This window comes from Cervus elaphus, chromosome 2 (genome assembly GCF_910594005.1).
Source record: "Cervus elaphus chromosome 2, mCerEla1.1, whole genome shotgun sequence".
Taxonomy (NCBI): domain Eukaryota; kingdom Metazoa; phylum Chordata; class Mammalia; order Artiodactyla; family Cervidae; genus Cervus; species Cervus elaphus.
Genome location: NC_057816.1, coordinates 2,777,371 through 2,803,311, shown reverse-complemented (window position 1 = coordinate 2,803,311; position 25,941 = coordinate 2,777,371). Strand labels below are relative to the sequence as shown.

Here is a 25,941-nt window from a genome sequence, read left to right as displayed (position 1 = left end):
ATGAGGTGAAAGAGGAGAGTGGAAAAGCCGGCTTAAAACTCAACACTCAAAAAACCCAGATCATGGCATCCGCTTCCATCACTTCATGGCAAATAGATGGGGAAACAATAGAAACAGTGGCAGATTTTATTTTCTTGGGCTCCAAAATCACTGCAGATGGTGACAGAAGCCATGAAGTTAAGACGCTTGGTCCTTGGAAGAAAAGCTATGACAAACCTAGACACTGATTAAAAAGCAGAGACATCACTTTGCCAAAAAAGGTCCGTATAGTCAAAGCTATGGTTTTTCCAGTAACTGTGTAGGGATGTGAGAGTTGGACGGCTCACACAGTGATGGCTGAACACTGATGAATTGATGCTTTTGAACTGCAGTGCTGGAGAAGACTCTTGAGAGTCCCGTGGACAACAAAGAGATCAAACCGGTCAATTCTAAAAGAAATCAGCCCTAAATATTCATTGGAAGGACTGATGCTGAAGCTAAAGCTGCAATCCTTTGGCCAGCAGATGTGAAGAGCTGACTCACTGGAAAAGACCCTGATGTTGAGAAAGATTGAGGGCAGGAAAAGGGGACGGCAGAGGATGAGATGGCTGGATGGCACAACTGACTCAACTGACCTGAGTGTGAGCAGACTCCAGCGGATGGTGAAGGGCAGGGAAGCCCGGCGTGCTGCCGTCCGTGGGGCCGCAGAGTCGGACACAGCTTAGCAACTGAACCACACAGTTAAGTCAGGCCAGGTGGGAAAAAGGCCCTGATCCTTCCTGGCTATCCTGCCTGGCTCTGCTTAACCGATTCTAACTTGAGCAGGGGAGACGTTGTCCTGCACCTGCCCTCCCTGCCCAGACGTGGGGCTCCCAGCTCACCCCAGTCCTCGGTTCCTCCAGGCGTGAAGCAAGCCTAGCACCAGCTTTCTGGTTTCTCCGTTCTCTTGCTGGGGGCAGGCGGTCCAAATGGAGCCTCTCCCTTTGGCAAATGGAATGGATTCTCACACCCGGCACAAGAGCAGCCCCAGCAGAGGGCCGACGGTGGTGGAAGCAGGGGGTCCCTCCCCTGAATCCCACCATGGGTACCCAGAGCTATGAGGCAGACCATTGATCCAACATTCTGATCCAACATTCCCTGAGCATCCCTTCTACACACCAAAACCTGAGCCCTTGTCTACGGCCAGGTACCAATGGGAGACAAACCACACAGAAGTCTGAACTGGGGAGGTTTAAAACGGTCACATCTCATTTATTGTGCTTTGCAGATATGGTGCTTTTATACAAATCGAAGATTGGCAACCCTGCGTCCAGCGACCCCACTGGTGACATTCTTCCGACAGCTTTTGCCCCCTCTGTGCCCCTCTGTCACATCTTGGCATTTATGGCCGTACTTCAAAACTTTCGTTACATTTGTGAACTGATCTGTGATCAGTGACCTTTGATGTTACTACGGTCATCGTTTCAGCGTTTTTTAGCAATAAAGCATTTTTTAACCAAAGGTACGTACACTGTCCTTTAGGACAATGCCATTTCACACTGAAAAGAGTACAGAATCGTGTAAACATAAATTCTATATGCACCGCAAAGCCAAAAAACTCTTGCTTTATTGGGACACAGGAAGTCCTCTACATAGGAACCTTTAAGATGCAAACTTTCAAAGGTGCAAACGTGTGTTCTGCCAACATTAGGCGTGGCACGGCAGCTGGCCCTGTCTCCTGCCGCTGACCATCATTCAGCTCTACCATCTCCCACCTCTTCTCCCTGCTCCAGTCAGTAAGTCTTCCTGCCTGTTCACTTGATGCCAGCCACTGTACTGTACCTCTGTACTTTTCAAGTTACGTCCTGTGAGATTAAAAATGTTTTATTTGCAGGAAAAGTACTATAAAACTATTACAGTACAGTATTAAACAGCCAACTGTGCTAGCTGGGTACCTACACGAACTCTGTTGGACTTAATGAAGAAATCGGACTTTACAAACGCTTTCTCCGAAGAGAACCTGTTCGTATGTCAGGGACTTCCTGTGTTTGCTTTATCGGGGCGGTCAGGAGCTGAACTCGTGATGTCTCCCAAGTACCTGAATAAAAGATTATTAACTCTATCAGGCCAGTCACATCTAAAAGTCAAGAATACCCGTGGGTTGAGGAGCCGGCCATGGTAAGAAAGGGGTCCCCTCCTGAGGCTGGGGTTCAGGTCTCCTTGGAGAAGGCTTGGGTGAAGGCCCCCTTGATGGTGGCCAAGGTCTCTGGGTCACCTGAGCAGAGTTTGTGAAGAACCAGAACCAGGAGCTGGCGCCTCCTCGCGCAGCGTCCCTCAGCGCCCCCCACAGATGAACGTAACGGTGCGGGTGCAAAGGAGAAGTCTGAAGGGCGCAGCTCACCAGCGCCGCGCGGGCCACACAGGCAGCTCCTGGAGCTGGAGGCTGGTAGGGCGACAACCCGCAGAGCTGGCGGGTCCAGCGCTACTGTGTTTAGCAAGAGCTAAGGGCAGGAGTGACCACAGGGGCCGGAGGAGGTGCCCTTTGATGTCAGACACCCACTGTCTGGACCGCAGACAGAGAGGCGACGAGTCATCCTCTCGCCCTGGGAGGCTGCACAGGCTGAGAAGGCAGCTGGTGTGAACCCCGGCCACTGTGCTCGGGGCGAGAGCTCCACTGAGCGTGAGGACGCAGAGGCTCCTGGAGGGCGGGGCCGGGACCCGCGCGCTTCACTGCCCCGTGGGGGCTCCTCCTGGCACGGGGCCCCTCTAGAAGACGCCGGGGAGCAGGCGGTAGGGCACGGCGGCCGTGTAGCGCTCCCAGTCGCGGCCGTACTTGTTGGCACAGCGGTGCTCGTCCCGCAGGCAGCGATGGGTAAGCAGGATGGTCATGAAGATGATGTAGAAGTAGGGCAGGAGGTGGCTGCCGCCGCAGGCCAGGCAGTACGCCAGGCTGCCCATCAGGTCGCCCGTGTAGTTGAAGTGGCGGGCCACGCCCCAGAAGCCCGACACGAGCAGCTTGCTGTGGTGTTTCTGCCCGTCGGCCGACGTGTAGGAGCACTCGATGGCCTTGGGCTTCCTGCCCCAGATCAGGCAGCGCCCGTCCGTGCGGCGGAAGAGGTCCTTCTGGTGGTTGGTCATCCGGAAGATGTAGTAGCCGAGCAGGCCCAGCAGCAGGACGCCCAGCACGTAGGGGGTAGGCAGCTGCACGGGGTGATACACCAGGAACAGGCCCTGTGGGGCGAGGCGAGAGGTCAGGGGTGGCCTCGTCCGGGCGGTGGGCAGACCACGGGCTCAGGGGCACGGCCCGGCTTCACACCCCAGCCGCGCCCCTGACCAGCTGCCCACCCAGCCCTGCATTGGTTTCCTCTCCTGTGAATAGAAGCACCCGCCTCAGAGGGGATCAAACAAGTAAACGTGCAAATGACGCAGGTTCCACCCCTCGGTTGGGAGGATCCCCTGGAGGAGGGCATGGCAACCCACCCCTGTATTCTTGCCTGGAGAATCCCACAGACAGAGGAGGCCGGCGGAGTACAGTCCATAGCGTCGCAAAGAGTCAGATATGACTGAGGCGACTTAGTATGCACACACCTAGTTAGTTATCTGCCTTTCTATCTATACACACACACATCACATATAGTATAAATGTAAAATATATAGCATAGTGGGACTTCCAATTATGGCTCAGATGGTAAAGAATCTGCCTGCAATGAAAGCGACCCACGTTCCAACCCTGGGTCAGGAAGATCCTCTGGAGAAGGAAATGGCAACCCACTCCATTATTCTTGCCTGGAGAATCCCTAGGACAGAGGAGCCTGGTGGACTACAGTCTATGGGGTTGCAAAGAGGTGGACACGGCTGAGCAATTAACACACACAGCATAATATTAAAAATATCATTTGAATAGGATAGTTAATTTTTTGTGTCCCCTTAGCTAGGCCATGGGACCCAGATACTTGGTCCAACAGTAGTTTAGTTGTTACAAAGGTATTTTTAAGATGCAATTAACGTTTCCAATTAGAATGAATGAAGCTGATCACCCTCCACAAGGCAGGTGGGCCTCATCTAATCAGCTGAAGACACTAAGAATAAAAGACTCAGGAACAAGTGTGAATTCTACCAGTGGACAGCTGTCAGACCCAGCTGCAATACCAACTCGTCCCAGGACCTCCAGCCTGCTGCCAGCTGCCATGAAGAATCTGGACTTGACAGGACCACAATCACACAATCAGATAAACAGACACATACGTGTGTGTGTGTGTGTGTGTGTGTGTGTGTGTGTGTGTATGATCTCCTGCTATCAGTTTGCATGCCTGGAAAATGGTGCTCACAGTATCAGGGAACCAGAGAGCCTGCAACCACCAAGTGGAGAAATGGGTCCAGAGGGTCTGTGCAGAAGACCCAGAGTGGGGGCCGGAGGCCAGAACTTCCAGTCTCCAGCCCAGGGCTCTTTCCCCTCCACCCTGCCGGCTCTGCTGGGACCTTCCTGCTTTCCCGCTCTTGCTGCGGGATGCTGCAGGAGGTCAGCCAGGTAACAGCAGCCCTGCCCTCACTGCCTGAAGGACTGGCTGACTGCTCACCACGTTGCCCATGCACGTCCTGGCCAGCCTACAAGGTCTGTCCGCGTGGGTTCCCTCCACTCTTGCAGTCTGTTAAAGCGGGCCATCTGAGCTGCTGCGAACCACGCACGTGCCCAGGAACCTGTTCTCTTCCACCCCGCACCTCCTCACTTGGGCTCACGCCACGAGCAGGCGGCATGTGGCCAGGCTCTCCACGCAGCCACCCTACACGGGAGACCGCACACCACGCAGAGGAAGGGAGGGCTGTTCTCTGCGAGCTGGGAGCGGTGTGGAGGGCTGGACATCCCCCAACAGCCTCAGAGGGCTTCTCGGGTGACTCAGCGGTAATGAACTCGCCTACCAACGCAGGAAACATAAAAGATGCGGGTCTGAACCCTGGGTCGGGAAGATCCCCTGGGAAAGGAAATGGCAACCCACTCCAGTCTTCTTGCCTGGAGAATCTCACGGACAGAGGAGCCTGGCGGGCTACAGTCCACGGGGTCACAGAGAGACATGACTGAAGTGACTTAGCAGGCACGCAACAGCCTCAGAACCAGCACCCGTCTCCGAGGCTGCTCCCGTGGCAGAGCTGCCCAGCCCACCTTGAGTCAGCAGCCCAGCCCTAACCAAGGTGAGTCCGCCCTGAATTTCCCCATCCCTGGCTGGTGGCCCAACAGAGGTGCAAAGCCAGGTCCCTCCGGCTCCCCAGGAAGGTTTCTACACTCGACTCTTGTGACGCATGCGAGGGAGCCTCTCCCAGAGCCTGCGGCCCCGGCCAGCCTCCACCCTCCTCGCCCCTGGAACGCCCCCCTCTTGCAGGCCTCCGGCCTGGCAGTGGGCTCTGATCCCCAGCCTCTGGTCTGACAGTGTTCTCACCCCCAGACTCTTCATCCTGCTCTTGGTCTGGCTGTGGCCGCCCCAAGACGCTCGCCCAGGCTGGGGGCGCCTCCTTAGCCCTCTCTCAGCAGTCAGCACCCCACTTGCTGTCAAGCACCCCCTCCCCACCCTGGGCTGCCAGCGTGGGGCCTTTCCCTGCCCGGCCATGAGCTCCGAGCGGGCAGGACCCCCTGGCGTGTCCACCACTCATGCGTGTGGATACTCAGAGCCTTCGAGGGAAAAGAATAGGAGAGCAGGCCTCTTACCCTTTCACTGTTAAGATCTCAATAAATATGAATATCAGTAGCGAGCTTCTTCCTCCCTGATCTCACAAGTCATTTCTTTAGACCCAAAATCTACTCTGAATCATCCTGTTCTCTGAGTCTTAGGGGCTGAGTTGTATCCCCCACATTCATATGGTGCAGTCCTAAGCCCAGGACCTCAGAAGGTGGCTGTATCTAGAGAGGAGCCTTTAAAGAGGGGATTACAGTACAATGAGGTCACCAGGGTCGGCCTCATCCAATGTGACTGCTGTCCTGATAAGAAGGGGAGGTCAGGACACAGACACACTCAGAGGGACGACCCTGTGAGGACACAGGGAGGAGACGGCTGTCTGCACGCCCAGGAGAGAGGCCCTGCCCACACCTGGGTCTGGGATTCCACCCTCCAGGACCGGAGACGGTGAATCCTGTTCCTGGAGACGGTGAATCCTGTTGTTCAAGTCGCCTGGTCTGGGATACTTGTTACAGCGGCCTGTGGTGACTCATACACTAAGCCTTCTCTTCTCCCTAAAAGGGCACCAGCCTCCCTTCTCCAAGTTCTGATGCCCACCCCCCACCTGAAAAATCCAGACACTTGGGCAAGGACAAGGCTTGGCACATGCTCAGCTTGTCTGCTCTGAGGGCAGCGTTGGGCGGGCCCGGGGACCCGGCCACCGAAGGTCCTGCTGGGCAGAGGGGTGAGCATCACAGGGGCTCCCTGGCCATCTCCTCACCTGCAGCGTGTATAGGTACGGCAGCCAGACGCAGTCCCCCCAGCCCAGGTACCACCCGAAGTGGTCGTGGCAGATGTCGATGGTTTTCAGGTACCAGGTTTCGTTCCAGAAGAAGTCCAGCACATAGATGGCCTGCAACACAGGAGTGGTCAGATACTGACCACAGGCGCAGATGGGGAAACCACACTCCAGGACGGGATGGGGTCCCTGGGCGTCTCTGAGCTCCCCTGATGAGGCAGCTGCTGCACTTCCTGCAGGTCCTGGGCCATCAGGGGATAAGTGGGGGGAGGGAGTCCCTGTCTGCAGTCTGAGATGACACGTGGCCCAGAAGAGGGGCGCCCAGCAACGTCCTGGACGCCGATGTCCAGGGCTGTGGAGCTGGGAGCAGAGAGATGGCTGTGGGGGCGGGGGATTGGGACGGGGTCCTTCCACAGCCATCAGAGCTGTGTTGCCAGGACCACTGACACGCCTGAGCAGCAAACAGGAGTTTGCCATGGGCCACACGAGCCCCCGGGGCCAGTGCAGTGTCTGACAGGTGAGGACATGACTCCTTCGCCTCCCACTCTGCAGCCAGACTCCCAGACACGTGCGAAGGGTGCCGACCCCCTTCTAAAGGCGCAGATTACAGTCTTCCAAGAGACTTCCCAGGGGGCTCAGATGGTAAAGAAGCTGCCTGCAATGCAGGAGTCCAGGGTTCATTCAATCCCTGGGTTGGGAAGAGCCCTTGGAGGAGGGCATGGCTACCCAGTCCAGTATTCTTGCCTGGAGAAGTCCATGGACAGAGGACCCTGGTGGGCTATACAGTCCATGGGGTCTCAAAGAGTCAGACATGATTGAGCGACTAATATTTCTTACTGTCTTTTGAAAGCTATCTGGCTTTCGGGTTTCCCCAGCACCCAGCTGGTGTCAGAGCCCACAACCCCCGACCCAGGCCACGAGCAGGCTACCTGCAGGACGTTGACCAAGACCATGGAGTTGGTCACATAGCCGTAGAGCTCCTGCTGCTTGGCTGCAAAGGACAGGTTGATGAGGGTCCAGGCGATGATCCCAGGGCGCCCATTGAAGAAGAGCTTGAAGTCAAACCACTTCCCAATTCGGGGGTTAAACTCAACGCCCATCATGTAGTTGTAAAAGAAATTGCCTGTGAATTTGCTTGAAAACACAAACGACAGATGCATGCTGTCAGCGAGTGCCTCTCACAAGCAGCCTCCTTGGCCGGTGCTCAGGTGCTCAGCCCAGCCTGGGTACTGCAGGCCCAAGAGAGAAGACCTGGGGGAGGCCTGCCGTGAACTGCAAGGACCCGGCACGCAGAGGCCACGTCAGCCTCCGGCCCCCTCTCCGACAGCCATGATACTTCACTTCACATTCAGCCCCGGCCTTGAGCTGAGAGGCTCACTCTGTTGTAATAAAGGTGGGGAGACTGTAACCTGGGCAGGTGCCTAGCATCGATCCTCCCTCCCACCTCCAGGTTCCCCGGAGGTGAGCTGCCCAACTGGCTCGGCTGGACAGAGACTTTATTCTGAACGACTCATAGAGCATTCAGGCCTCCGTGGGCAAGCGAGGTTATAAATGATGCCGAGGTAGACGTGAAAAACAGCGCCAGTCTCAGAGCCAGGTGCCCGGCTCCAGGGCCCACACCCATGCCTTGCGGGGCAAATTTTAAATGCTTTGCTGCCCTCATCACCTGACCACAGGAGTGAGCAGAGAGTCAGCCAGGGTAACCCAGCTGGAGACTCTCTCTACCACCTGCTGCACATAGACGGGGATTTCTCTGTTAGTTAGGGAAATATATTTTCATGTCCATTTCCCTCAACTAGGATAAGTAGAAAGAAGCAAAATATACAAAGTCTACAATAGGGGATGTGATTATAAAGCAGAGAAAATGATTTCCACAAGGTGTAGAAGACCGGCCTCGTTACTTGCTCATCACACAAGCTCAAAGTGCCATAATCCAAACACGCTTCCTAAGAGCCTAGGGGCAACAGTTAAAGGAAGCACACTTTGCTTTCATCTGGAACCAAAACTAAAATGCAATCACCCCGAGAACAAGAATCATTGCCTACACCTGTCTATAGGAGGGACCCAACAAACATCTCTTGATGAATGTGTCCATGGAGGGAGGCGGGGAGGGAGAGATGGGGGGATGAGTAGATGCATGGATAGATGAATGGATGGCTGGGTGAATGGATGGATACAGGGAGACAGGGAGGGAGGGACAGGGGATGTGGGATGAATGGATAGATGGATAGATGGATGCTGGCTGGATGGGTGGATGAGTGGATGGGTGGATGGAAAGATGGATGGGTGGTTGGATGGGTAGATGGATGGGTGGTTGGATGAGTGGATGGGAGGATGGAAAGATGGATGGGTGGTTGGATGGGTAGATGGATGGGTGGTTGGATGAGTGGATGGGAGGATGGTTGGATGGATAGATGGATGGGTGGTTGGATGGGTGAATGAGTGGATGGGAGGATGGTTGGATGGGTGGTTGGATGGGTAGATGGATAGATGGATGGGTGGTTGGATGGATAGATGGATGGGTGGTTGGATGGGTAGATGAACGGATGAATGGATGAGTGGATGTGTTGGATGGATAGATGGATAGATGGATGGGTGGTTGGACGGGTAGATGGGTGGATGAGTGGATGGGTATATGGTTGGATGGATAGATGGATGGGTGGTTGGATGGGTAGATGGGTGGATGAGTGGATGGGTATATGGTTGGATGGATAGATGGATGGGTGGTTGGATGGGTAGATAGGAGGGTGGTTGGATGGGTAGATGGGTGGATGAGTGGATGGGTATATGGTTGGATGGATAGATGGATGGGTGGTTGGATGGGTAGATGGGTGGATGAGTGGATGGGTATATGGTTGGATGGATAGATGGATGGGTGGTTGGATGGGTAGATGGGTGGATGAGTGGATGGGTAGATAGGAGGATGGTTGGATGGATGGGTGGTTGGATGGGTAGATGGGTGGATGGGTGGATGGGTAGATAGGAGGATGGTTGGATGGATGGGTGGTTGGATGGGTAGATGGATGGGTGGTTGGATGGGTAGATGAACAGACGAATGGGTGAGTGGATGTGTTGAATGGACGGATGGATAAACGGATGGGTGGGTGGTGGATGAATGGATGAAGAATTGGATATACGGGTGTATGAAGAGATGGGTAGGTGGATGGTTGATAACTATCTCACCCAAGGCTCCATGAGAATGGACACCAATCAGTCCGGCTCTTCCTGGGAAGCTATTACATTAAAGCCACCGAGGTAACAAGACTTCTCACTAAGACTGCTTCAGGCCGCACTGACGTTTCACAGAAAGAAGGAATGGGCTGCTCCTGCCTGCAAGAAGGCATTGCCTCTCCCGCCCTCCTTCTTCCCTATGGCCCTGCTGGAGATAACTCAGCCACTGAAGATAGACTTGGCCACCTTCAACTGCATCCTCCCTAAGGCAGGAGAAGCCACCCATTCAGTACGGATGCTCCCCAGAGTCCATTGCGGTCCCTTGAGCTCCTCCTCAAGGATGCTCAATCCTCAGGCTTCTGCAACGTCCTAGCCCAATGTCCTAGAAAAAGGCACTGACCCGCCACCTAGGGCTCATGCAGCTGCTGAGGACGTACCATTCCCGGGCATCGGTGGGGAAGAGGTAGCCCTTGACCATGGCGAAGGTGGAGACGGCGTAGCCCAGGATGTTGGCACACCAGAGCAGCGGGATCCAGTTGTCGAAGATGATGGTGGGAGAGAACCAGGAGAGGAGGTGGACGTTGGCAAACCACAGGAGGTGCGTGAGGAGCCAGGCCTGCAGGCCATTGATCTCGTACTTGTTGACGGCTCCTGCAGGGGGGAGACGCGAGAGCGGGGCCGTTTGCCCGCTGTAACTGCTCCTGGCTCCTTTCTGGGGTCCCCAGCCCCCAGCCCCAGAGCCAGTCAGTGGCTGCTGCCGTTCAGGCACTCAGGGTCAACACGCCGGCAGCACACCTCACACTGTGAGCTGGGGACTAAGCGCTGGTGCTGGCGGAATCCCTAAGAGTGGGAGAGAGGGCACAGGACGTCTACAACTGGCCCGAGGCTGAGTCACCAGCCTGCAGTTTGCCGGAAGCTGGAGCCACAGCAGAAGGGACAAGGGTCCCCTGTGGCACCTGGTGGGGCTGGGGCTGGGGGGAGGGTAGCCAAGAGCTTTCTGTGGGTCGGGCCAGGGTCTCAGTGACTGCAGGGAATGAACGGACCAGGCGGCCCTAAGGCCCTGTAAGTCAAAGCTTGGGCCCCCGCGATGCCCCTGGGGGACTCCAAGTGTCCCTGCCGGGAAGATGCTCTGCGAGCCCAGCCACACGACCGGCAGGGAGCGGGGGCTATTTCGTTCCCTGGTTGGGAATGTGATTTCTGATCCCTGGAGGCTGTGTGCGTGTGTGTGTGTGTGTGTGTGTGTGTGTGTGTGTGTGTGTTGGCGGGGTGGGTGGTTGGGGGGTCAGGCCCCATAAGAGGAACAGACAGAGAAAGGCTGCACGTGGGCAAGCAGGGGCGGACCCTGGGTTACCTGTGGGCGTCACGGCGCCCTCCTGAACGCCTCCCACGTAGCCCGGCAGAAACTTGTGGCAGAAGTCAGGAAGCATGTACAGAAGCACCTGCAACGCAGAGATGTTTCAGCTGGTTTCCCCGTGGGCTACAGGGCCTGGCTGTGCCTCGACACGGCTCTGCTTTCTCAGTTGAGATGATGAATGTGCAGGCACCGCACGAATGGGAGAAACCATGATCGCGGCTGGTTACTTCTTCCAGAAGAGCTCATGGCTCTGGGAACACTGACCGCAGGCTGACTGCGGGCTTTGAAGGGAGCCCTGAACAGGAAATGCATCACCACCGGTCAGAGCACCCACGCCGTCTCCTCACGGGGCTCAGCCACTCCCTTTGGGAGAGCCCACTGGCTTACGCTCCATACAGTTCACCCTTGAAAAGTGTTCACTGAGAGAGTTCAGTGTATTCCCGAGCTTGTGCCACTGTCCCCAGTGGCCAATTCCAGAACATTCTTATCACCCCGAAGAGGAGCCCCACACCCCCTGGCAGTCCCTCCCAGCGGCCCCTCCCCGCCAGCCTCTGACAACCACCGATGCACTTTCTTTCTCTATGGATCTGCCTGTCCTGGACTTTGCATACAAACAGAATCAGGCAGGACATGCCCCTGCGGAGCCGACTTCTCTCACCAAACACCAAGTTCTCAAGGCACCAGGCTGCAGCCTGTGTCAGACCCTCACCCCTTTCCATGAGAACAACATTGCCCTGTGTGGTCGGATTACACTACGTGTGTGTCCACGTCTGTCGATGCACACGTGGACTGTTTCTGCCTTTAGGCTACTGTGACTCTCGCGGCTCCAAATCACCTTTTACTCAAAAGGACCAAGAGGCCTGAAATGAGAGGGAAGCTGAAGCCCAAAAGCCGGGATCGCAGGGAGAAATAGCTAGCAGAGGTCAGAGCCCAGGAAATCCCAGGGTGGTGGGGGTGGGCAGGGGGCACCTCCCTGCACCATTTCCCAGGATAATGATAACATCATCATTAATATTCAGAAACTAAATACTGTCTATTCAGATAATAAACACTGTTCACCAAGTTCATGGTGCAGACAGCCTTCTGATGAACTCCTGATTGGGAAGCTAGTGAGGTCACAGCAGAGCCAAGGCCATGCCCCCCTCGTTGGCTAGGCCTGTGTGACCACCTCTGGGGACATGGCCTCGGCTTGGCCGAGACCAAGAGCAGCTCTTAGGAGCTGGGCAGTCCTAGGCCATGCTTCCCATCGTGCACATGGCTTCCGGGGCGGGAGCCACGCCCTCACGCCCTCCCAGGTGGTGTCGCTCCCTGCTCAGCAGGGAGGCTCAATGGAAGGCGAGCCGGACACCGAGATGCCACCTGGTGGTCCTTGAGCTGAAGACAAAGCTAAGTCCGTCAGGCGGCGTGTGAGGCCTGGCTGGGTCCCAGGAATAAGGATGTCACTGTGAGCCGGACGCCATCCCCGACCAGGGGCCAGGCCCACCTCGAGGAGGGGACGTGCTTGCAGGCCGAGTCCCCACCGCGGGGGCCAGGAGGGCTGACCTGGAACGTGACCCACGCCGCGTAGATCTGGGCCGCCTTCGCGGTCACGGGCGGCGTCCTGGCCCAGATGTCCGCGAGCCGAGCCCGCCCGGCGGCAAGGTCCACCACGGGCGCCGTCAGGGAGCAGCCGTACTGGTCGCAGGCCATGATGAAGTAGTACACGATGAAGGGCGCGAACAGCAGCAGGAAGATGACGCTCGCCAGGGAAAACCAGTCCACCTCCCTGTGGGGCCGATGGACGGCAGCAGGTCACGGGGGCTGCCCGGCCCCCTGACCTCACACGTGGGACACAGAGCCCCACGGGGACAGCAGCCAGCGGCTCCCGAGAGGAGGCTGTCGGCTCGCAGGGCCAAGGCCCCCACCCCGTAGGCAAGGCACCCCACTCGCACACTCCGCTTGGAGCAGTCTGAAGGCCGACGGGCCCACGGGCACCCTGGAAAGCCCAGGGCCCAGGACACAAGCACAGAAGGCCTTCCACACCCCACGGCTCCAGAAGCTTCCTGTTCTGGGCCATCTGGGACCCTCACCAAGTCCCCATTGCTCTGTGGCCTGAGATCCATGACCCTGTGTCTTACACGCTGAGGGCAGAGCCGGGACACCTGCCGTCCCTGATGGCGGCTTTTACAGTCGCTTCTTCTTTGGGTTCCTAACTTTCTAAACTGGCAAACTGCTACTAATGACAGTCCTACTGATTAAAAAGAATTGCTTTCATAGGTTCCTGAAATCCCAAAGGCTGTCAACCTCTCACTGAGAGCCCCCTTTACTTTCCAGCTGGGAAGGCGGGTGGGAAGCTTACCAGGCACGGCCCCACTGCCCCTGGGCTGCAGCCTTGCCGTTGGTGATGCCACTGGCACTCTTGGTTTTAGGGGCGCCGGGCTGGGACTTCGCAGCCATTGGGCCCTGAGGGGAGGAGACAGCACGCTGAGATCATCCCCGACAAACGGACACTGCAACTCCCTGCCGTCGTTCACAGGCCTCCGCGGGGCTGGACTCCTTCATTCACGGACTCTCCACCTTGTCCTGGACGGATGATTCCAGGCAGGGACTCCCACTCCCGGAACCTGGCCCTACTTCTGCTGTTATCCCAGTTCATTTCCCAACAACAGCAGAACATCCCTCTTGTCACAGAAACCCAAATACCTGCGGCTCAGAAACCTCCCCCCACATGCACCTGCCTCCCCTCCCCCGCACGCTCCCACCACACCCGCTGCTCCAGGCACAGGGGCCTCTGTCCGTCCGTGAACGTGATTTATCTCATTCACGATACCTGCTGCTTCTCTGCTTAGAACACGCTTTACAGGTCTTACTTGGGTCTCATAAAATGTTCCCTCCTCAGTATGACTTTTTATTTTTCCTGGAGTTAATGGTTGCCTCACTTTTTCCATTCGCTAAGATTTCTATGCATCTATCACTAATTTTTTTTTCCTGACTGCTCTAATGAGCTGTCATACACATTAATAACTTTTCTACATATTCCAACACAATTTATCATTTCCATTCCTCCTTCCCACCCACAGCCATTCATCTTGTACCAAGAGACAAGCCAACCCATGGTCATAATATGAGGGAAGCAGTGACTCCCCGACTTCCAAAATGAGTTTACAATGGTGATGTTTAAAAATATCAGGCATGAGAAAAGGATGATCTTAAATGCTTCCAGAAAAAATCCAGGATTAAGAATCATGCCAGTAGCAAGCTGGTTCTAGAAGACAGGATGGAAAACTTCAAATATTCTGAGGGAAACTTAAGCTGCTAAAGAAAAGGCCAGTGAAAGGACAAGAGGAAATCCCAAGATAATAGCTGGGCAGCGGACCAGACAGAAACCAGTCCACAATGGCACAAGATGAATGGCTTTGGGCCGGGGCGAGGGGAGCAGGGAATGAAAATAATACATTTTGTTGTGTTGGAGAGCACACAAAAATTACTGATAAGCGTGATGGCTCTGTCATAACATGCAGGAAAAACAATTAGTGACAGATACATAGAAAACTTAGCATATGGAAAAAGTGAGGCAACCATTAACTCCAAACACATAAATAAATAAAAAGCCATATAAGGGGAAAAACACCAAACCATAATTATAGTACATTACGCGGCATAACAGTAAATAATAATTTTGCCAGACAGAAAAAAAATGTGTAAAGTTGAGGGTGCTAAAAGGAAATCATTTAGAAATAGGCAGGTAAAAAAACAACACAAAAGTAGCTTAGAGAATGAAAAAGCATTTGCTTCTGGGAAATGAGACTCTAAGATGACGTAGGGAACTGTTTATTTTTTATATATTAGTCTTTTAACGCTGGTTTTATTTTAAATGTGAAGATGAATCACTGTAATACAACTTGTACATTCACTTAAAATTTTTCAAAGATGAAAACTGCAGCACATCACTTTATTTTCACAGGTTAGTTTATGGGGCATTTATGACGTCCAAGGCAGACAAAGAGTTCTTTACGGACAGAGGGCCACTCATCTTTACAGCCCAAAACGCAGAATTTTGAGCCTGGTACATGGCAGTTACTCTGATCTAACGTGCTGGAAAACTGCAAAAGGGCCAGAGAAGTTTAGGCTAAGAGCTAACTCTGGAACACCAAAAGCATATTTTCTAAGGATTAAAACAAGCCCACATAATTATGCTGAGCTTGTAGTGGCCTTCATTCACTTCTCGGTCATGTGTGTGTGAGCCGCTTAGTCGTGTCTGACTCTCTGCCTCCCCCTGGACTGTAGCCCGCTAGGCTCCTCTGTCCATGGGATTTCCCAGGCAAGAATACCGAAGTGGACAGCCATCCCCTTCTCCAAGGGATCCACCTGACCCAGGGGTCAAACCCGGGTCTCCTGTGTCTCCTGCACTGTTTAAGTGGATTCTTTACCGCCTGAGCCGCCAGGGAAGCCCAAAAAGGGAACGCTGTGGCTGCACGGGTCGGGAAATGAACCTCCCTCGCGGCAGGTGAGAATTCTACCACTGAACCATCCATGCGCCTCTGTCACAAGCACTGAATTTTTAATAAACGTGGAAGGGATACCCTTGGCAGGAGATGGCTGAAAATAGGGGAGAGGGTGGTGTCCAGGAAGTAATTAACTTTTTTTCCTAAGAGTCAGGCAGGAATTGACACTGAGCACTGATGGACCAGCTGCCTTTGAACAGGAGCGGCGGCGCTGAGGCTTACCTCCAACCTCTTACTGAGCGGCTCCACTGCAGAATGTGGGTTTTCCTTCTTGAACTGTCCCCTTTCAACTCTCTAGACTCTCACGCTCCACAGGCCTGCGAGATCCTTTTCAACCCACTGAACAAAGTCCTGCAGGGCACACAAAGGTGACAAAAAGACTCAGGGGGATAAGCACCCAAATGATGATTTTCCCAAGTCCCACCTGGTAATGGCTCAGCACCCAGGGTTTGAAAGTACAAGAGTCCCCATGGGTGGGGATCTCCACGATAAGGCAATCTCATCTTGTAGCTTCTCTGCCTGGCACACAAATGTCTGTCGAGGAGGAAGCTCTTATAAACAATGGGTGGAGCTGGATGGGGGGGCGGTGCTTCCTGGAGGAGTTGCCCTGGAGAGGAGCCTTAACAGGGTGGACTGAGGAACAGCCCAAGTTGGCTTCTTTGCAGACTCTTTCAGGGCGGCGCACACGCCCCTGGAGTGTCTGTACCATCGACCTGGATCAAGTCCCACCCTGCCCACTCCACCCCCACCCCCAGCCCCACCCCTGCCCCCAAGCATGCATCTTCCCCCTAGGCATTCCCAGAACCAGTGAGTGCCAGTGAATACAGGGCATCACAGACAGTGATCTGGGCTTGGAGCCTGGTTCTCTGCAGACTTCCTGGACCCAGTGACCTTCCCGAGTGTCTTGGGGCTTCAAAGCCCACACACACACCCAGGGAGGAGCCATGGAAGTGCATGGGGCTTTTCGGCACTCTGGTCCGCTCCCCGGGCCGCATTTTGAGCTCCACAGGCGACCCCATGGACTGCAGCCCGCCGGGCTTCCCTGTCCTTCCCCATCTCCCAGAGTTTGTTCAAACTCATGTCCATTGAGTCGATGATGCCATCCAATCATCTCATCTTCTGTCACCCCCTTTCCTTTTGCCCTCAATCTTTCCCAGCACCAGGGTGTTTTCCAATGAGTCGGCTCTTGGAATCGGTGGCCAAAGTATTGGAGCTTCAACTTCAGTATCAGTCCTTCCAGTGGATATTCAGGGTTGATCTCCTTTAGGATTGAGTGATTTGATCTCCTTGCAGTCCAAGGGACTCTCAAGAGTCTTCTCCAGCATCACAATTCTAAAGCACCAATTCTTTGGTGCTCAGCCTTCTTTATGGTCCAGCTCTCACATCCATGCATGACTAGTGTCTCCATTGCTGCCTGCAAATAGGTTCATGGAGGTGGGAGGTAGCAGACATACATATGCCTATGGCTGATTCACATTGATGTGTGGCAGAAATCAACACTACTGTAAAGCTCTTATCTTCCATTTAAAAATAAACAAATATTTTTTAAAAAAGAGTGAGCCCATGAAACTCTAAACACTCCACTCTCACGCCCTCGTAAAGGCAGGGCTCCAGGCCCACACACTCATCCTCTTTCCACCCACAGTCTGGCTGAGTGGATGCAAGCAGGCAAGTACCCACAGGACCTGTGAGTAATAAACCTTGTTCCTCAGCCTTCCCTAATGGCTTTTGCTGAAGGTGTTCTGCAATCATAAGAACCGCAAGGGCCAGTCTGGCCACTACATAGTCCCAGGGGGAGCGGTGTCTATGGGGCTCCTCACAGTTAAGCAGGCCAGGCGAGTGCCTTCAGCATTCCTTGCTGAGAACACCACCATCAACAGCCCAGGACCCATGTAACAGGTGGCTTAAGTCCTGTGGCAGCCCTTTTGGCATCTTGAGGGTTTGGTGTTTGGAGAGGCATCCGAGATGCAGAAGCACAGCAGAGAGGGGATGGCACGGTGATGCTCAGGAGGCCCGGATGTCACTGGTAAGGCTGCAAGTTCCCTGCAGGATTAGGTCCTGCTGCCAACATGTCCTCACTTGGAACTCAAAGTGGGTGACTGTGAGCAGCTACTTTACTCGCTAGCCTGAGTTTCCTCATCCACAAAGTAACCCACTCTGTGGGGTAAATGAGGTCCCAGGGCCAGGTGCTCAGAACCCCTCTCAAGCCCCATCGGAGTTCTTTCCAGAGAGGCAGCCACTGCCAAGACCACCGCCAGACCACCCAGGCCTCAGGAAGGTGGGCTCACACAGGATGTTGGGGTGAAGCTCAGCCTGGCAGAGGTCTAAGGCGGATGCCCCTGCAATGCCCAACCCTGAGCTGCCCTCCACACAACTCGTCTCTTCTCAACGCAGAGGCTGAAAACAACAGTCTTTTGAGACTCTCCTGGCCGTCCAGTGGTTAGGACTCTGTACTTTCACTGCTGAGGGCTTGGGTTCAGTCCCTGATTAGGGGACTAAGATTCCACAAGTGGTGCGGTCAAAAACAAAACAAAACCATCTTTTGTCCTCTTTCAGTGTTTCTGTGTGTCGGGGATCCGGGGAGGCTGGCTAGGTTAGCTCCAGCCTGGGATGTGATGGTGCGGGTGGAGCTTGGGCTTCCTCCCAGCATGGAGGCCTCAGGGCGGAGGGAAGAGGTGCCCAAGCTGCCTTTTCTTCATGGGAAGGCATGTGACATCACTCCCAGGGCGTTATGTTGGCCACACTGAGTCAGAAGCCCACCACCTTTCAAGGGGAGGGGAAGCAGGCTCTGATTCTTGATGAGGGAGCAGCAAGGTATTAGGGGAGCATGATATACTGTCGGGGCCATCCCAGGGTGACATAGGCAGTCACAGGGGGCCACTATTTGCTGGGCATCTACCAAGCTGCAAACACCTGTGAACCCACAGAATTCCCACCCCACTCTGGAGAGTTGCCGTTATTGGGCCCAATTTTACAGATGGAGAAGTTGAGGCCAGGAAAGTGGAGAAAGCAGCTGGCACAGACCTATGGGGACGGAGCTGGGTCTGCGGGCACGCCGCCTCCTGTGACACACTTGGGAGGCTGAGGAGTAAAATCCAGAGTGGTAAGGCTTTGCTGGTGGCCCAGGGGTTAAGAGGCCGCCTCGCAATGCAGGGGACACCGGTTTCATTCCTGGTCCCAGAGGAGCCCACGTGCCACAGAGCAACAGAGCCCCTGCACCACGACCCCTGAAGCCACGCTCCACGACGCGAAGCCCCCGAAACGAGGAGCTCACGCACCGCAGCTAAGCATAGCCCCCACTTTTGCCACAAGCAGAGAAAGCCTGCACTCAGCAACGAAGACCCAGCACAGCCGAGACAAAAATAATAATAATAATAATAATAAATTCAGAGTAGTGATGACAACAGTCAGTCTTTGTGCGTGCTGGGCTCGGTACTACCCTAACATACATAGAGAAGCAGCTGGAACATTATTGAACCGCAGAGGTTCTGTTCTAGAAATGTGCCCGTCTAAGGAGTAAGAGACACGTAAAAGGACAGACGTGCCCTAACTTGTACTTAAAGGAATGAGAGAATTCAGGCCCAGTGAGGGCTGGGCAGCTGCTCTTCAACTGGAAGACAGTTCCAGAGGCCAGGTAGACCTTCAGGCTGGCTCAGTTGCCACCTGTCGGAATTCATCCTGGGACATAAATAGATGGCCATGTGAAAAGGTAGACGCAAGAACTTCCATTCTGGAGCACTTGCAACATATTGGAGATGACAAAATGACTATCAATCAGGAGATGGGGAAAACGACGACGCCCTGGTACAGTGGAGTATTCAGCAGCTGTTACGAAGAATGAGGTTAAAAACATGGAAGAAGGTTCCCTGGTATGTACCAGCACAAGGGCGAGCTGTAAGACAGTCTATCACTAAAAAGCTATTCAGAAACTCATTCTGATCCAGCGGCTAAGACTCTGTACTCCCAAAGCAGGGGGCCGAGGTTCAAGCCCTGGTCAGGGAACTAGATCCCACATGCTGCAGCTAAGACCTGGTGAGGCACATAATGTTTTAAAGCCATATACCAAAATCCTCAACGGTGCGGGATGCCACTTGGGCTCCCCCAGCCCCTTTTCCTAATTTTTCTAGCAGACATGTACTTGTGTTATAAAACAATTTAACAACAATAAAAAGAGCTGTTGAAATAGCTCTTGGAGTCCTTAAATCCACAGTTCTGGGGACATTTGTGGCTCTCTCCAGGGGCAGGGAGGTCATCGGTCCTCAAAGCAGGGGGCAGTGATGTGTGGGGTGATACTTGAGTTTACCTGCAGCTTTTTTACATCCTCCCACCCACTTCGGATGGGGTGGTCATGCCCTCACCTGTACGTGCAATTCACGAGCCTTGGTTGCCAAATGCAGAGATGGCTCTTGACCCTTCCCAGAGCTTGGCCCTGGAGAGCTCTGGCCCGACTGCCATGGAGAGGGTTAAGGTCCTGGTTGGGGCACAGCAACCCACGCCTGGGGCCCTTCTGGGGCCTCCAGAAATAGGCAAGAGTCCTGGAAGGAAATTCCAGAAACACCAAGTCCTAATTCTAACTCTCTTAATTATAAAGGGTAAACTGCAGCTTTGACTGCAGATGCAAGGGTTTCTGTTTTTCAAAAGTTGCGACATACATGCTCCCTGTAACACAATCACGTTTAGAAGTCAAACGTCCAAGTCCAGGGGCTTCCCTGGTGCCTCAGTGGTATTAAACAAAAAGTCCGGCCATGGCAGGAGATGCAGGTTCGGTCCCTGATCCAGGACGATCCCGCATGCCTCGGAGCAACTGAGCCTGTGTTGGGATGTTGATGGTGCACATCTACTGAAGCCCAAGCACCCTTCAGCCCATGCTCCACAACACGAGAAGCTGCCACGATGAGAAGCCTGTGCAGGGCAACCAAAGAGTAGCCCCCGCTCGCTGCCACCAGAGAAAGCCACAAAGACCCAGCAGAGCCAGAAATAAAAAATGAAAATTATTTCTTAAAAAAGTGCAAATCCCCTCAGTTCAGCTCCAGGAGTCCCTGAACTTTGCTGCTTATTCTCCAGATTGTCACACAAGCTACTTGTCACTCGATACATACCCACCCTCCCTCCTTCTTTTCCTCCCCAAATTAGTTTACCTCCAAATTCTTTTGCAACTTCACTTCTTGGCTTTTTCTAATCTTAGTAGATCTACTACATAAATCCGTAACTTTTTTTTTTTAAGCAGTTGGTATACAGAAGGATTTTTATGAGAATTATTGTAAGAAGTAACTGCATGGTTGTTTCTGGGTTTTTACCTGGGAAACCATCCTGGTTTTTCAGTGGAGAGTGTCCTGCAGGTGGGGTAACTCCACCCCCTCAGGCCTGTTCCTCTGGTCTTCCTGGGGCCCTTCAAGGCACCTGGGATTGTTCACCTGCCCACCCACCCCCCACCCCCGCAATAAATGCAGGCATTGCCCTGAGGACTCCTCCCTCCAAACCAGTCTGTCGCCAGTATCTCTGGGTTTGAACTGTGGCTATGTCGCTAAGTACATGACTCTCCACATGTCACTGCACCTCTGGGGAGCCTCAGTCTTCTCATCTGTAAGATGGAGCGATGTCTAGAACACAGGGTGTTCTGAGAACCCAGCACAGCGCCAGACATTCAGGAAACACCACTTTTGATAAACATGATCTCCTCATTTGCAGTTTTCCTCCCTCCTTTCTCTTTTTGTCTGAAATCTCACCAGAGCAATTCCTACCCTTAAAAACCTTTTCCATAAAATTATAAAATGTCCAAGAAAGGCAACACTACTCCATCAGTTAAGTTAGTGAGGAACGCTGGAAGAGAAGGAGGGCGGCTTTGGTCTTCTGCCAGCAACTTCGTGCACTGCAGGCCGGCCCGACCCCCACCCCCCAGCCCCCTGCGATTAGTCTATTCCTAGAAGCAATTCTGTGACTTTCCTGGTGGCTCAGACGGTAAAGCGTCTGCCTACAATGAGGGAGACCCGGGTTCAAACCCTGGGTTGGGAAGATCTCCTGGAGAAGGAAATGGCAACCCACCCACTCCAGTATTCTTGCCTGGAAAATCCCATGGACAGAGGAACCTGGTAGGCTACAGTCCATGGGGTCGCAAAGAGTCGGACACGACTGAGCGACTTCATTTCATTTCATTTCAGAAGCAATTCAGAAGCTGCTCCCGGCTCCCCGCTTCTCAGCGAGCAGACAGATGGTCCATGTTTCTTCAACAGAAAACTGCATCCACTCGCGCGGGGCACGCGAGGAAGGAAGCGGTCCCCCCGGCCCAAGAGGCACTCACCGGGCTCCGCCTCGTCTCGGCTCGCGCAGGGAGCTCCGGACCACCGCCGGGGGACTAGCATCCCCAAAGGGTCGTCTTCGGGGGGCCAACCCTCGCCCGCACGCACGCGCCCCCTGCGCATGCGACTGCTCCTACGCCGATCACCCGCCGCCCTCCACGCCCAGCCCACCCCCGGGCTGCGCGCGCCCCCCGATCTGTCCACCCGCCCTCTGCGCGCACCCACCTGCGCGCAGCCCACCCCGGCGCCGCGGGCCTGCTCACCTGCGAACCCGGCTCCGGGCCAGCTCTGACCCGCGCGGTCTGAGCCGATGGCCGCCCAGTCCCCACGATGAGGTGTAGCGACAGGCGGCCAATCGCAGTCGGGCCCTGCGCGACCCGGCGCCCCTCGGGCCCGGCGATTGGCCGCGGAGCCTCGCCCCACCCCGTGGGCTGACTCCGGGCCACCGCGCGCTCCACTCGGCAGCCGCTGGGCGAGAGACTGACAGCCGAGGGCTTGCCCCGCGCGCGGCCTGCCGGCGGGGGCGGGACCCACGAGCCCCCGGGAGCGCGGCCCAAGCTGGGGGGCGCGTCCCCAGCCGCGGTCGTGGGCAGTCCGCTGAGCTCCCCAGCCTGTTTCCTCTTCTGCCAGTGGGGTCCACATCAATCCACGAAACAGACAAGATCGCTGCCCTTGGGGTGCACGTGGGGGTGGGGATACGGGGGAAGCGGGATCAGTAAACAAACCGTCATTGAGGAATATGGTGAAAACTGGTGTGGAGGAGACTGAAGCAGGGCGTGCAGGTTGCAGTTTTATTCGGAGAGCTCTCGGCTGGAAGGCCATCACAGGTGAGGGCTCGCCTGGAAGGGGGCCAGAGATGGAGTTCAGGGCACCGATCAGCTGTGCAGAGCCGCCCAGAGGACAGGAAGTAGCAGAGTTGGGCAGAGGGAGAATTTGAATGAGGGATGGGGGGCGGGGGGGGGGGGGGTGCTGCAGCTTAGGTCAACCACGTGGGGAAGCCCCCTAATAAGAGAGGCCCGCGGTGTGGTCCCCTGGTTCACATGGCAAGGGCTGGGGCATTCATTCCAGCCGTGAGTCAACCTGACTGTAGGCTCACCAAAAACACCTGTCTGTGGCCTATTAAACGGGGCGTTCTACATCCGCTTTAACCATTCAAAACAAAGAAGGCCGTTTAAAAAAATCAAAATGGAGGAATTACAATTCAGGCATTTGAAATGGATCTGGATGACCACTGTGGACAGGGTCTCAGACCTGTTCCTGCGTCACTGAGAACTTGAGTTTCCTGAACTTTATCACCCTCAAGGACACCACCAGCTAAGTCTCCGAACAGCCATCTGCTAGCTGCCAGCAGCAAACTTCAAAGACTCAAGGTCTCCTCTTGTCATTAGGCAACCATTTTGGGCTCCAACTAATCCTTGCTTAACAAACATACTTACCTCTTGCCAATTGTGATTACAATTACTGACAAACAGCTTTCATCATTTTGTGGGGTTTTGCCTTTATAAGCATCCCCCACTTTGTAGTTTTAATTGCTTCTCGAATCAGAGTCTCCTAGGCTATAATCCTCAGTTTGGCTCAAATAAAACTTCTATTCCTATTATAGATTGGTTTATTATTTCTGTTGACAGCAGGAGTGGCCAACCCTCTCTCATATACCCCTGCCTCCCTCAATCATGGTACACAGGCTACTTTTGCTAGGGCATGACCTCGACCTGGGTGGCTGCGGAACCCAGACAGCGTCTGGTGGCAAGGGGCAGCTCCACTTGCAATATCTGGGAATCGGCCTTTCTGCCAGAGGGGTCTGCATGGGCGTTTCTGTCTCCCTCATGGAAACATTTGTTCCCTCTGCAGTTTTTTATTTTGAAAATGTCAAACATGCAAACCAGTTGAATAAATAGTAAAGTGAACACCCACATACCTAGATTCAGCAGCTGTCAACAGTTTGCCACATTTAATTTCTCTCTGCCTTCCTGTAGCTGTGTGTATTTTTCCTGAAACATTAATTAGCTATAGATGATACCTCCTTCCTGAATATTTCAGTATCCATCTCCTAATAACAAGGACATTCTCCTACATTATCAAAATAAAGTGGCCATACTCTGGAAATCTAGCATTCATTCAATGCTATTGTCTGATATATTACTCATATTTAGTTTCCTCCAACTGTCCCAATCATATCCTTTATGAAAAAGTGAAAGTTGCTCAGTTGTGTCCAACTCTTTGTGACCCCATGAACTGTACAGTGCATGGAATTCTTTAGGCCAGAATACTGGAGTGGGTAGCCTTTCCCTTCTCCAGATCTTCCCAACCCAGAGATGGAACCCAGGTCTCTCACATTGCAGGCAGATTCTTTACCAGCTGAGCCACAAGAGAAGCTGAAGAATATTGGAGTGGGTAGCCTATCTCTTCTCCAGTGGATCTTCCCGACCCGGGAATCAAACCAGAGTCTCCTGTATTGCAGGTGGATTCTTCACCAACTGAGCTATCAGGGAAGCCCATATGTCCTTTATAGCTCATTTTAAAAATCCAGGATCCAATTGGGGAACCACACTGTGCATTTAGTTATCTTGGTTCCTCAGCCTCCATTAATCTAGACCTCTGCCCCAGCACTGCTTTCTGTTTTGTTTTACTGTATCTTCTTGGTCCTTGACCATTTTGAAGAGTCAAGGCTAGCTTTTCTTCACAGCAAGTCTCTTGATTTGGTTTGGTTGTTTTCCTTGTCCTTTTTTTTTCCCAGCCACGTTGAGTAGCATGTGGGATCTTAGTTCCCCAACTAGGAGTGGAACCTGTGGCCCCCTGCAGTGGAAACCAGAGTCTGAACTACTGGACCACCAGGGAAGTCTCTGTCCTTGCATTTAGGTGATGCATTGTGGGGCAGGATAATATACGACATAGATGTCATACAGCACAGCAGGGAGCAACATGATGTCACTTTGTCCCTTTGTCGTTGGTGAGTTTGATCCTGTGGTTCCGGTGGTTTCTGGCAAAAGTCTCCACTTTCCCTTCATGATTAATGAATAAGCTGTGGAGTGATACTTTGAGACTGTGTAAACACACTGCTCCCAAATAACCTTCGGTCCAATTATCTAGCATTTAATGATGACTCTTGCTGGAATCAAACTTCTTCATGCCAAAGGGTGATCTAACTTCATCATCCTTTCAGGATTGATTAGTTGGCATTTTTTTCTATAAAGAATTTCCCTTCCTTATTTAATTCTGTGTCAGTATGGGCTAGTAAATTTTTTGCTCATTGAGGAACTGTCATTCACCTTTTTTTTAAAAAAGTCATTACCTTTGGATATACAAATTGTCCCATAATTGGCCAGTAGGAACCCCTCCAAACCGACTCTTTATCAAATAACATGCTCACATCATTATTAAAGAATGTGCTTGGTTTCCACTCCAACCAGACTTTGTAGGATTTGCTCCATTCCTGGCTAAGGCCTAGAAGCAGCCATGGTTCAGTTCAGTCGCTCAGTCGTGTCCGACTCCTTGCGACCCCATGGACTGTAGCACGTCAGGCTTCCCTGTCCATCACCAACTCGTGGAGCTTGCTCAAACTCGTGTCCATTCAACATGGTGATGCCATCCAACTATCTCATCCTCTGTCATCCTCTTTCTCCTCCTGCCTTCAATCTTTCCCAGCATCAGGGTCTTTTCAAATGAGTCAGTTCTTCACATCAGGTGGCCAAAGTATTGGAGTTTCAATTTCGGCATCAGTCTTTCCAATGAATATTCAGGACTGATTTCCTTTAGGATGGACTGGTTGGATCTCCTTGCAGTCTAAGGGACTCTCAAGAGTCTTCTCCAACACCACAGTTCAAAAACATCAGTTCTTTAGCCCTCAGTTTTCTTTATACTCCAACTCTCACATTCATACATGACTACTGGAAAAAACATAGATTTGACTAGAAGGAACTTTGTTGGCAAAGTAATGCTTCTGGTTTTTAATATGCTGTCTAGGTTGGGCATAGCTTTTCTTCCAAGGAGCAAGTGTCTTTTAACTTCATGGTTGCAGTCACCATCTGCAGCCATGGTTGGCAGGAGAGATTTGAGTTAACTGAAAAGGACTGAGGTGTTTCTGGCAAAGAAAACTATCCCCCAAAGGGTCAAAGTTAGAATTAAATGAATGAACATATAAACATTTTCATTCTTTTCTGAGATTTCCAAATTGTCTATCATGAACAAGTCTAACTTTATAAATAGGAAACAAGTTTGTTTCAAATGTAAAAAT

The 25,941-nt window shown here is 53.3% G+C and overlaps 1 protein-coding gene across 3 annotated transcripts; it reads right to left on the bottom strand.

Moving 5' to 3' along the window:
• Positions 1-1,201: 1,201 nt before the first annotated feature.
• On the bottom strand, positions 1,202-22,120 carry DHCR7 (7-dehydrocholesterol reductase). Of its 3 annotated transcripts, none has more exons than XM_043924100.1 (9): positions 21,971-22,120; positions 15,634-15,762; positions 13,266-13,369; positions 12,470-12,692; positions 10,925-11,012; positions 10,011-10,224; positions 7,332-7,536; positions 6,385-6,516; positions 1,202-3,189 (listed from the first exon to the last, which is right to left on the bottom strand). In XM_043924100.1, the coding sequence occupies exons 3-9, from the start codon at positions 13,361-13,363 to the stop codon at positions 2,725-2,727; spliced, it is 1,425 nt and encodes a 474-aa protein (XP_043780035.1). In that variant the 5' UTR covers positions 13,364-13,369; positions 15,634-15,762; positions 21,971-22,120; the 3' UTR covers positions 1,202-2,724. The 3 variants fall into 3 exon arrangements, with proteins under 3 accessions (XP_043780035.1, XP_043780036.1, XP_043780042.1); XM_043924101.1 differs by having other exon boundaries at positions 21,933-21,999; XM_043924107.1 differs by lacking the exon at positions 21,971-22,120 and adding an exon at positions 21,710-21,845.
• Positions 22,121-25,941: the final 3,821 nt, after the last annotated feature.

Excerpts from the sequence above, each read along its gene's own strand:
- DHCR7 (XM_043924100.1), bottom strand. The coding sequence starts at position 13,363 with ATGGCTGCGAAGTCCCAGCCCGGCGCCCCTAAAACCAAGAGTGCCAGT. Across the intron at positions 12,693-13,265 it reads GGGCAGTGGGGCCGTGCCTG|GGAGGTGGACTGGTTTTCCC; the intron begins GTAAGCTTCCCA and ends TCGGCCCCACAG. Across the intron at positions 11,013-12,469 it reads CGGCGTGGGTCACGTTCCAG|GTGCTTCTGTACATGCTTCC; the intron begins GTCAGCCCTCCT and ends TCTGCGTTGCAG.